Below are 12,089 nucleotides of genomic sequence, written 5' to 3' on the forward strand. Positions count from 1 at the left end.
GTTGTACACACCCACCGATATGTATCAATAGCTTGCGTGTCGGGGGAACAACTAGTTCACGTCTCCTCATGAGTTACAAGCCTGATAACGGTGATGACATTCGAATGGCAGGTGAACTGTGATAACCAAGTAGAACGACAGGGACCCTGTAGTCATATAGTGGAGGTAGGTTCTGGTGATGACAGTTCCTGAGGGGATCAGAACAGTATGGAAGACGCGTTAACACTTCTGGGGTCGGGATGACCGCTGTACTCACGACTCACGACTTTACACTGCCTCTAGTAAGTACGTCATTGATTTGACAAGTCTTGTATTTTGAAAGCAATAGTGTTTAGTTAGACAGTGTGAACACATGAAACCATGTGATTCCGAACATGTTCATGCTCAGAGGCAGCCCCGACCTTTTTTGTCGTCTTTTGTGTCAACATGTATACCGAATCTTTCCGGCAGAGGTGTCTGAGGTTTCCACGGTAACGATTATTGGTAACTTGTTCATTGTAAACATTATACCAGAACAAATGTGATCTCCCTTGTAAAGCAAACCCTCATTCAAGTGAGTGTTCTTATTGTCACGCATCTAATGACCACTTTTATCTACATGTGTAAAACAAGAACATTTGTAACAACCTACTCTTTCGAGTCATAACTTTGTGTTGAATTTAGAGGCTCGCTGACATGAATGACGCGTCATCGTATCTCAGTCACTTAGAACGATGTTCATGCTGTTGATCACTGGATTCACTGGTCCAGGTTCTGTTATTTGCAGACCACCGCCACATAGCTGCAATATTCGGCGTAAAACTAAAGTCACTGACTTCTACATTAACATACTCAGCAATGATCTGAATCTGTTTCAGTTGGATACATATGATATAGACAGTCATGGGCATTCCTAGGCTACTATTGATGCTCTGTGTTCTGGTACGTACAGACAGATTTTTGTCCTTTGTCCTCAGAAAACCTAAAGACAGGCGGGAAAAAATCAAATCAAAGTAATATTTCTTCTATTTACACAAAGTACTTTACTTTTGGCAGTTTATGGAGTGAATATGGGTAAAAACAACAACAAAAAAGTGTTTTTTGTGAGTTTACATTCTTAGCCAGTTAAAACATTATGATTTTATTTTTTGAGAGGGAAACCTTATTATTGCTTATCCTTGAAAAAATACGGCAGGCGGATCCGTAAAAAAAAGAAATATAACTGGTCTGGCTTTACAGACTTTTTGTCCTGCGATATTTTATGGACCGGTCTCAGTTGGTGAGTAACTCTGACAATCAGAGAGTTACAGTGATTCACGCATTATGCATATATTTGAAAGTATTTACCTGCACAAGAAGTGAAACGTACCCTTTACAAAGCATATCATTTACGCCAATTGCGATCTTGTAAAATTCATCATTTACCTCAACATATACATTGTTTGAAAATTATGTCATGTATGTTATATAAATGACCGCACCGCTTTAATTCCAGTTAGATTTTGAAGGCCAGTATACATTGTCCAAGGTACAGCTTGCTACAGTCAGTCCCACCGTGTTCTGCAGAAACCGGGACGGCCTCCAGCCCCAAGACGTGTACACAATACACTCGTGTGTAGAATGCTACTGGTACCTGTTTCTGGAAGCTGGCAAACTGAACGTGTCATGTGGGGGACTGTGCCTCAAGTCTTCCTCCAGCTCAATCGTAATGCCCCACCCAGACGACCACCACGCCATGGACAGCGTGTGTGCGACGTTGTCGACGACTAACTGCACATGGTGGACTTCTTGCTGCAATGGCGCCACAGCGTGTTGCCGACAGCAACAGACACTCCGCCAGGTGCACGATGGCAGCTACTGCCCTATGACGTGGGACGGTTGGTCATGTGTTACCGAGACACCTGCTGGACATACAGCGGACATACAGTGTCCTAGCTTCATACCCTCGTCGGGCCCAGAAGGTGAGCTGAGTGTGACAGCACTGCATGGCGTCGCTGTATAGCACTCTACTTGTTGTATGTATTTATTACTAATATATATATATAACGCTCATGTTCACGCAACTTAGTATATGCTCCAGGCGCTGATACCAGATGAACGTTCACAGATGCCGGGTGGTGGGTTAGCATGGTGGTTAAAGTGCCGCTCGTCTAGCTGAAGACCCGGGTTCGATTCCCCTCAGTGTTACTACTTAGTGTCCATACAACAACTTCTACACATCTCTGGTAACTGGTTGTGTTCAGGGGGACTGTAGAGACTGAGACAACCAATCTGCTTTACTTAAAATATATATCATCAGTACAGTATACATGGGGTTGTTGTAGGGTGAAATAAACTATTCTAAGTAAATTATATAACCCGTATGTGATATTTGTTTAAAGCTCGAGCACACAGGAAGTGCACATCTAACGGCACCTGGTGGCGGAAGCCAGCGAGCAACATGGAGTGGACAGATTACTCTACCTGCATAGAGCTTGACCTCAAGGTGAGTATAGGAACGTCTCGGCCTGTCCTGTATAGAACTCGATCTCAAGGTGAGTATAGGGATCTCTCGACCTGGCCTGTATAGAGCTTGCCCTCAAGGTGAGTATAGGGAAGTCTCGATCTGTCCTGTATATAACCCTACTTCAAAGTGAGTATGGAGACGTCTCGACCTGTCCTGTATAGAACTCGATCTAAAGGTGAGTATAGGGATCTCTCGACCTGGCCTGTATAGAGCTTGCCCTCAAGGTGAGTATAGGGAAGTCTCGATCTGTCCTGTATATAACCCTACTTCAAAGTGAGTATGGAGACGTCTCGACCTGTCCTGTATAGAACTCGATCTAAAGGTGAGTATAGGGATCTCTCGACCTGTCCTGTATAGAGCTTGCCCTCAATGTGAGTATAGGGAAGTCTCGATCTGTCCTGTATATAACCCTACTTCAAAGTGAGTATGGAGACGTCTCGACCTGTCCTGTATAGAGCTTAACCTCATGGTGAGTATATGGACATCTTGACCTATGTAGAAATGGAACATCAGAGCGCAAAACCTAAAGGTAAGTGAAGAGACCTGTGGCGTGAACTTAATTGTCTGTGCATGTACCAGTTCTGTTGTAGGGGGAGTCCGCCGCCCAGATCGTGGCCATCGTGTGTGACGCACTCAGCATCCTGTTTCTGATCCCCGCTATCGTCATATTCCAGGGATTCAGGTGAGCTGTAGCCATATTCCTGGTATTTAGGTGAGCTGTAGTCCTGTTCCTGGGAGTTAGGTGAGCTGTAGCCATATTCCAGGGATTTAGGTGAGCTGTAGTCATGTTCCTGGGAGTTAGGTGAGCTGTAGCCATCTTCCAGGGATTTAGGTGAGCTGTAGTCATGTTCAGCTGTAGTCATATTCCATGGATTCAGGTGAGCTGTAGCCATATTCCAGGGATTTAGGTGAGCTGTAGTCATGTTCCAGGGATTCAGGTGAGCTGTGGCCATATTCCAGGGATTTAGGTGAGCTGTAGTCATGTTCAGCTGTAGTCATATTCCATGGATTCAGGTGAGCTGTAGCCATATTCCAGGGATTTAGGTGAGCTGTAGTCATGTTCCAGGGATTCAGGTGAGCTGTGGCCATATTCCTGGTATTTAGGTGAGCTGTAGTCATGTTCCTGGGAGTTAGGTGAGCTGTAGCCATATTCCAGGGATTTAGGTGAGCTGTAGTCATGTTCAGCTGTAGTCATATTCCATGGATTCAGGTGAGCTGTAGCCATATTCCAGGGATTTAGGTGAGCTGTAGTCATGTCTCAGGGATTTAGGTGAGCTGTAGTCATGTTCCAGAGATTTAGGTGAACTGTGACCATCTTCCAGGGATTTAGGTGAACTGTGACCATCTTCCAGGGATTTAGGTGAGCTATGACCATATTCCAGGGATTCAGGTGAGCTGTAATCATGTTCCTGGGATTCAGGTAAGCTGTCGCCATTCACCCTATTCTGGATCATACAGAATGTGCAATGTGATTATGGCACACACGCCCTTACGTAGGGTAACTAGATATTATGTCAGATCAGGTCGGTTCAACTGTAGCTGCTGTATGCCTGGAACCGGAGGGGTGGAGGCATCCATGGCAATACCCGACTATGTGTCATTGCAGACAACTGCGCTGCCACCGACACGTCAAGCTGCACACTAACCTGTTTGTGGCCCTACTGCTGACGTGCATCACATCGATGACCATGGAGAAGCTGGTGTACTACGACGGCTTATTCACAGAACAGAGCAACACGTTCCAGCAGACTCATCAGGTGAGCTGAAGAGCATGAGCAGCTCGTCCCATGTAGACGGTGAACTATCCTAGCTCATGTATAGCTCAACCTAGAACAAATTGCAATAATAGCTAACTCTTCTGTTTTGTATTCCCCATACCATATATTTAAACATAGCAAAAGTATAGGAATGTATATTGAGAGAAAGTTTATTTTCCCCACCAAAACTTACGTGCATGTTTGCCCGTCCCATGAGCGATTGAATGAGTACACTACACAGAAGTATGTCACGTAGTAGGGCATTTAGCACATGAATTCAGTGTTTAGTGCTTAATCAGTTAGATGATTTGAGATTAAAAACATCAAATTTAACATAAATACAAGTAATAAGAATATAATTCTGTTTACAACTAACTAGTTAATTAATATATAAAACAATAGGTTTTTTTGTATCCGTCACCGAAGGATTTCAAACTATAATTTCATTTTATGTATATTTCAAACACCAGACAGTGTGAAAATAAAAATAAGTATTTACCGTGTTTACTCTGTTACACGAACTTTAACAACTGTAATACGATTTTCAGAACAAAGTGGTACACAATATATATATCTTGACAAGACAGGGTCCAATGATTGAATGGAATTATCTGTTTTTAAACAAACTTCAAATGATTCTAGGAAACCTTTTGCATTACTGGCTCTAAACTCCATAAATAAACAGTGTTGTTAAAGGGACAATCCGAATGGAACAGCGTCGTTTTGTTAGGGGAAGTAACTCGTGTTTTGTGTGAAATATATTTCTACCAGTTCTTCACAGTATTTATAATAAGACGTACATATTGTTAGAACAGCCTCATGTACGACATCTAATTGTTCATTAAGATTGTTCTGTCTTATGCGGTAGCAAAGGAGGTTACTTTACAAGCTGAAATGATGCTTTGATAGAGCCTACACTTTGATAACTCTTCATGGGCTGATGGCCATCCGTTTTTTCGTATGAGATGTGCGCGATTTGGCATTACCAAAAACAACTTTTTCGAACAAAATTGTTTATCGTACTTTCCTATACTTTCGACACGTTAAAAATACACAACTTCCTTACATGTTCCAGCAGAAACGGTTTTTATTGCAATTTGTCCTCCCTCTTTTGAATGTATTACTATATATAGTTAACTGGGACCCGAACTGATAGCCATACGATTCAAACACGCACAAGGGAGACAACTCTGCATAGCAAATTAGGTGTTCGTGCATGGCTAACCTCCCAGAGAGAGAGAGAGAGAGAGAGAGAATGTTCGGTGAATGTATGACAGTGTACTGCGTGTGTGTCTGACAGTTCGGCGAATGTATAATGTCTTGTGTTTTTAACAGTATCTTTACTTTGGCCAGGTCAGCTGCCGGGTTCTGAACGTCCTTGACCTCCTGTTCCACATGTTCCCCGTGTTTTGGATGCTATGTGAAAGCTTTTATCTCACATGGCTCATGATTCGGTCGTTCCATCAACTGACATCCATCATCGGATTCTATGCAGTTGGCTGGGGTAGATATTAATGTACACAACAAATCGGTCTACATATGTGTTTTTGTTTGTTTGTTGTTTACCGTAGCATTCAGCAATATTCCATCTCTATGGCGGCGGTCTGTACATAATCGAGTCTGGACCAGACAGTCAAGTGATCAACAGTATGAGCATCCATCTATGGATCTGGGTACGGTGACATGTGTCAACCAAGTCAGCGTGTCTGACCACCCGATCCTGTTAGTCGCTTCTTATGACAAGCATTGGTTGCTGAAGACCAGTTCTAACCCGAGTCATCACGGGTAGACTAATCAGTGTAACATTATAACCCTATGAAATGAATTTCCAGTATTTATTACAATGTACAGTAAACAACGACTATATGTTGCAGGGTTGCCAATAATAATCATCATAATCTACGTCATCTTGAAAACACAGATTGAAGCGGATAGGTAAGACGACGTCAGTAGCAGAAGTCCCTCAGGATGCCCGCACTTACACTCTAGAGTAACGCAATAGCAGGACGCGCTTATAGGGTGGACTGCATGACGCATTCAGCAACTGTAGGAAGTCTTGTAATACACACTGCATCATGCAGTGGACGGATCATGTTACGTATTTGTGAAAAAGGCAGCTCATTCACAGACAACACAGTGTTAGACTGCACACTCAGTATCACACTGCATGCCGTGTCATAGGACACAGCATACCACACAGAAGAGTGAGTGAGTTTAGTTTTAGCAATATTCCAGCAATATCACAGCGGGAGACAACGGAAATGGGCTTCACAAATGTGGGGTATCGAACCCGGGTCTTAGGCACGACGACCCAGCTCTTTAACCACTAGGCTACCCCCACCGTCGCACACAGAGAAAGATACAGTGATCAAAGCAAGTATCGTGTGTAGGGCTTTGTGTATTGACTGTACTGAAACTTGTACTTCATACATTTTTAGCTGAGTGCTACTGTAACAATAAATGTATCACGTTTTCTCATCTAACTATTTTAAGGGAGGTCCGCTGTTTTCGGTGAAGTACTCTGTTTTAGGTGAGGTCCCCTGTTTAAGGTGAGTTCTCTTATTTTAGGTCAAGTCACCCTTTTCAGGCGAGGTCCCTATTTTAGGTGAGATCCCCTGTTTAAGGTGAGGTGCCCTGTTGTAGGTGAGGTCCGCTGTTTTAGGTGAAGTCTTCTGTTTCAGTTCCTGTTGGCTCACCAGCTCTCATGGCCTGGACTGGGTGATCTACGGACCATCGTTAGTGTGTATCGCTGTAAGTTTGGTGAAACACAAACCACACTGTTCACACATCCACTTCTTTTTGATGAATGGTAACGAGAATATGCGTTCGCAAAATGTTCTTTTCATATCGTGGTCTCATATCATGGAATCCTGGAACGGACATAACCACCTTTGTAAATCCAAGAAACAATGCATCTTTTAACCAAAACACCACAATGCCACATTTTACGAAAGTGAGTGAGTGAGTTACGTTTTACGCCGCACTCAGTAATAGTCCAGCTGTATGGCGGGAGTATGTAGATATTCGAGCCTGGATCAACAGCATGAGCGTCCATCTACGCGACTGGAATACGATAACTTGTGTCAACCAAGTTGACCACCCGATTCCCGCTAGTCGCCTCTTACGAGAAGCATGGGTTACCGAAGATCAGTTCTCATCCGGTCTTCACGGCACCATGTTACTTAAGGTTACAATGCGACAGCGTGACCTTTTCTGACTCTCTGCGATACACGTCCGAAACATTGCATTGTTGTCCCATGTAAACTTTGTATGAAAATCGATAAGATACGAGACAATGCAAAATAATTTTCAAACTCGTATGTTTCTAATGCTAAAGTATCATTATCAATATGCGTTGCTTTTACCGAATGCTTCTTTAGAAATACTTCACGTCTTTTATTTCGGGCTCGTCAGCACAAACCCGTTACTGTGGCTTTGACAAAGTCAGTAAGCGTCTGGGGTATGCATTCTCCTGGGTAATCTGGGACACTCACTCACCCACTAGGTTTACAGTCCATGTCCAGAAACCGGTGTATTTTGACAACAGACACAAACTGTTTGTATTTCTGCTTAATGTATTTCGGTCAGCAAGAATTTTAATTGTAAGCTATGGGTATGTTTGACCTGTGAGACCGAGTTGACAAACAGCATTGCATAGATAATATACCTTGTCAAGTACTTACAGGAGAGTTTTGAAACACAATTCTTATTCACAGCTGTCAAATATCTTCTTACAGATAAATCTGGTGCTATTTCTTATCATCCTTAAAACTCTTTTCACCCTTCGACGTCATCCGAGGGAACCAAGCAACTTCAGGTAAACCTGAGTTTCATGACACACCTGTTATAGGCAGGTGAACCCCCTCACGAGTGTTACATGATACACCTGTTGTAGGCATGTAAACCACCTCACCTGGGTTACACGACACACCTGTTGTAAGCAGGTAAACCACCTCACCTGTGATACATGACACACTTTTTGTAGGCAGGTTAAACCCCTCCACCTTTATTTAATGGTGAGTGACTGATTAAGTTTAGCTTCACGCCGCACTCAGCAGTATTCCAGCTCTGTAGCGGCGGGCGCTATGTAAATGATCGAGCCTGGACCAGACAATCCTTTGATCAACAGCATGATGAACATCAGTGCAATATATCCTGAGTGGGGATATGATGATATTCGCCAACCAAGTCAGGGAGCCTGACCACCCTGTAGTCGCCTCTTACGACAAGCATGGGTCACTGATGATCAATTCTAACCCGGATCTGTCTTAAATGATGAACAATATGTTTGACAGAGGCAAGTAAACCCCTTACCCTGAACAATATGTCTATGAGATCCAGGTGAACGTCTTCACCTGTATTGAACACGTCTGATAGAGACAGGGAAACCTTTTACCTGTGTTGAACAAAGGTTCTTATTTAGGCAGGTAAACCCCTTTCACCTGTCTTGAACAAAAGACTTATAGAGGAAGGTTAACGTTATCATCTGTGTTGAATGATGTATGTCTGACAAAGACAAGTAAATTAGTGTTCACCAGTGTACTTAGCTAGTGTTCAGAGTGCTTTGGTGAGTATTGACAACAACCTGTTTACAGTGTGCGTGTAGTATAGAAGAGTGTATGTTTGATTGTTCTGAAGAGGTTCCACAACATGGTGTAACGTGTTTCCAGAAAGGCTGTGAAGGCGACCGTCATCCTCATCCCGTTGTTTGGCCTGCAACAGTTCTGCATCATCTACAGCCCTGCCGACAGCGCACCAGGCTTCATCGTCTATAACATGGCACGTGCAATTATCGTCCATTCCCAAGTAAGTGAAGGTGTTTGTGCACGGCACTCGACATAAGACAAATGCGAGCTTACTTCCAAAGCAGTTGGTGTGCAGGGGTTGTGACAACTAAAAATATATAGATGAATCTTATTCCATCAGCAATATACACGTGAAAACGTGTAAAGCATATTTATTTTATTTAGAGGGTTCCTGTGACAAATATTGCATGTGACAAATATCCAATGAAACCTGTAAAGTATACGCTAAGAAATTAAATATGCACCCCCTGTATCTTCGCAATTGTAGTTTTGCAACACGTACATATAACATCTCGTGATGACCACAATTGAAAAACATGCTTTCCGGGCCCATATGATGCTTTTACTTTTATTAAACAACAACGTGATTGGATTCCATGTTGGTTTTATGATAATAATTGCTCATTTTAAAAAGAAAAGAAAAAAACCACCCTTATCGTACTGTCTTAAACGATTCAAGGTCAATACCGAATGTAACCTCTGTAACGGTATGACAGCCAGTACTCACAGCTGCTTCCAATTAGGCCACGTTCTGTACAGGAGTATCCCTTTGTTGCACAGGTACACCGATCATGCCCCAGATATGCTCAAAAGGGTTAAGATCGGGCCTCATTCTGACGTGAGATATGTCAGGGGATACTATGAGACAAAGTTGATGTTTTCAAGAATCCCCGTTTCCTTCATTGACAGTTAGTTGTATGTAATCGAAAGCAAGTTATACAAAGTTCTGCTGGTTCCCAAACGAACTGCCATTTTGCTAATGACGTTAAATAATTAGCATCAACTCGAAGATATCAATAGCTAGGCTAACATTTGTTCTCCTTGTTTCCAGGGTTTGTTGGTGGCTCTCATATTCTGTTTCCTCAACACTGAGGTAAGTCATGGGTTCAGTAAAACTGCTTAACTAAAAAACGTTTTTGAAAAAATAACTTAGAATACCCCTTTTGTCATTCAGTTGAAGCTCATGATGTGTCCACCAGGTTCATGGTCAAGTCAGCGGTGCCTGGAACAGATGGCAAAAACAGTCCCGGAAAACTTCACACAGGAGCACAGTCACCTTAACTTCCGCTTCCATGTCGTCCCAAAGAACATCGCTTCCAGAACTGGATGGTTTGGCAGTTGTCATGAAGAACCAGAACGGTCACGTAAAGAACAATGCTTTGACGTCAGATTCGAGTGTCTCTGGTCAGGCTTTGACACAATCAGCTCACGTCTAAGTTCAGGACGCAAGTTAGTGCGATGTGTTACGCTACATGCAGTACCTTCTGCTGACATCGTTGGCGCACTGGCCTTTGCACTGATCCAGGCTGGCAGTGTGTTCGGAAAGTTCACACATTGAAAGCAAAAACTATTCTTGATTGTCAATGCCGCTATTCTGTGTTATCAGCAAACATGAAGCACATGTGTCATGCACGGATATATAGTTGGTCTAATAAAGCTGTTTAAAACGTTATTATTGTCGGCTTCTTTCCTCAACTGTTGCTCATTACATCTGTGGCATCCTTTCATCAAAACACAGCAGCAGTAGTATAGGGAATGGGGGTTCTAATTCGCACAGCCAAATTGCCTGTAATTTTGCAGGGAAAACCAGGGTACACCCACATCTAGTACTAATTATACGACTACTTTTCATCTACATCATCTAGAGGCCTCTAAGCTTTGATGGAGACAACTCAACATGTAAGTGTGGTGCAACTGACCATACCGTAGGAGGCAAGCAATGTGTTTTATGGAAAAATAAAGACATAGTCTACACACCTCAGGAACGTCTCCCACTTGAGGTTCCAAAATGCCTAATCATACATACGTTTATCCAAAATTTAGATAATTTATATGATGGGGCCTGTGCTGGATGGAGCCTACGGTATACAAAACTCATTAGAAATTTAGCAAAGAATTGCACATGTAAGAATGACCAATGTATTTTCAGGGCGAAAGTGTGTGCTTTCAGTAGTTTCAGACCAATAGTTTCAGACTGTGACGTGGCTCACTGTGTAATGCTGGACTGGTGACACACACCCCAATCACACATAAGATATGAAATTTATTTAAAAATCATTTAAATATAAACAGTCAGAAATATGGTTTTCCACTCCTGAATGGCATTTTGATCCTGACCATTATTATTATTGGAACACATTCAAAGAGTTTCAGTTCTATTACAACATAGACTGGTTGTAGAAAATGATGCACCGAAAGAAATGATCTCTCCAGCCCATAAACTCCTCCCCTCCCACACTTTGGTAGAAGTCTCACTGGAACTGCATCTTCTTATCTATCTGAACTTCTAACAGTATACATGCCTTCCCGATCTCTCCGCTTAAAAGATAGGAAGTTGCTTGTTGTTCCCCAAGTCAAGACAGTGATGTACAGAAACAGGTCTTTTGTCCATGCAGGATCAATAGCCTGGAACAGTCTTCCGCACAGCCTCAGACTGTTGTGACTTTCATATCCTCAAGTCTAACCTAAAAACACAGGTGTTCAAGATAGTATGTGAACTATAGCTTTTTCCTTTAATACCATCTGTTTTCAGCGCTCTGAGCATGCTTACAAATATGCTATTCTTCTTCTTATCATTATTAAGTCATGTGGCATTCCTTCAGTTTTGAACTGAACAGGGTACGTCTCACATGTATTGTATATATCATGTTATGGTGTCATGTCTAACTTCTGGAGTCCAAGCAGCATGTTTCACACTTTTTTGCAATTTTAATGAGTATGTGCCAGTGATCTGGGGTTTTTTTTTCGACACTGATCTACTGCATAATGTGTTAAATTTTTTTAATCGGTATTTTTAAATGTGGTTAAGTTTCTTTTGACATCAGTTTATCACAATATTGAAACTGATTCTCAATGGCTCGTCATGACTGGTTGCCACCATTTTGTTAGAAGCTTTAGCAAGGTGATAGGGTCTAGTTTATCAAGGGAGAAAGTGAATGGTCAAAGACAGTTAACTCCTTTGCCTTGGTGAGATAATCAGTCACAGGAAAAAGTGTCTGTCAAATAATTCATATTTTGGGTCTGAAACAACAATATATCTCA

General features: G+C 42.4%; 1 protein-coding gene across 1 annotated transcript; it reads left to right on the forward strand.

Moving 5' to 3' along the window:
* The first annotated feature begins 882 nt into the window (after window positions 1-882).
* On the forward strand, window positions 883-10,264 carry LOC137255359 (calcitonin gene-related peptide type 1 receptor-like). The gene is made up of 12 exons (XM_067792802.1): window positions 883-921; window positions 1,475-1,940; window positions 2,361-2,464; window positions 3,076-3,167; window positions 4,092-4,242; window positions 5,596-5,746; window positions 6,117-6,177; window positions 6,924-6,993; window positions 7,980-8,059; window positions 8,913-9,048; window positions 9,880-9,921; window positions 10,028-10,264. The coding sequence occupies exons 1-12, from the start codon at window positions 883-885 to the stop codon at window positions 10,262-10,264; spliced, it is 1,629 nt and encodes a 542-aa protein (XP_067648903.1).
* Window positions 10,265-12,089: the final 1,825 nt, after the last annotated feature.

Source organism: Haliotis asinina, chromosome 11 (genome assembly GCF_037392515.1).
Source record: "Haliotis asinina isolate JCU_RB_2024 chromosome 11, JCU_Hal_asi_v2, whole genome shotgun sequence".
NCBI lineage: Eukaryota > Metazoa > Mollusca > Gastropoda > Lepetellida > Haliotidae > Haliotis > Haliotis asinina.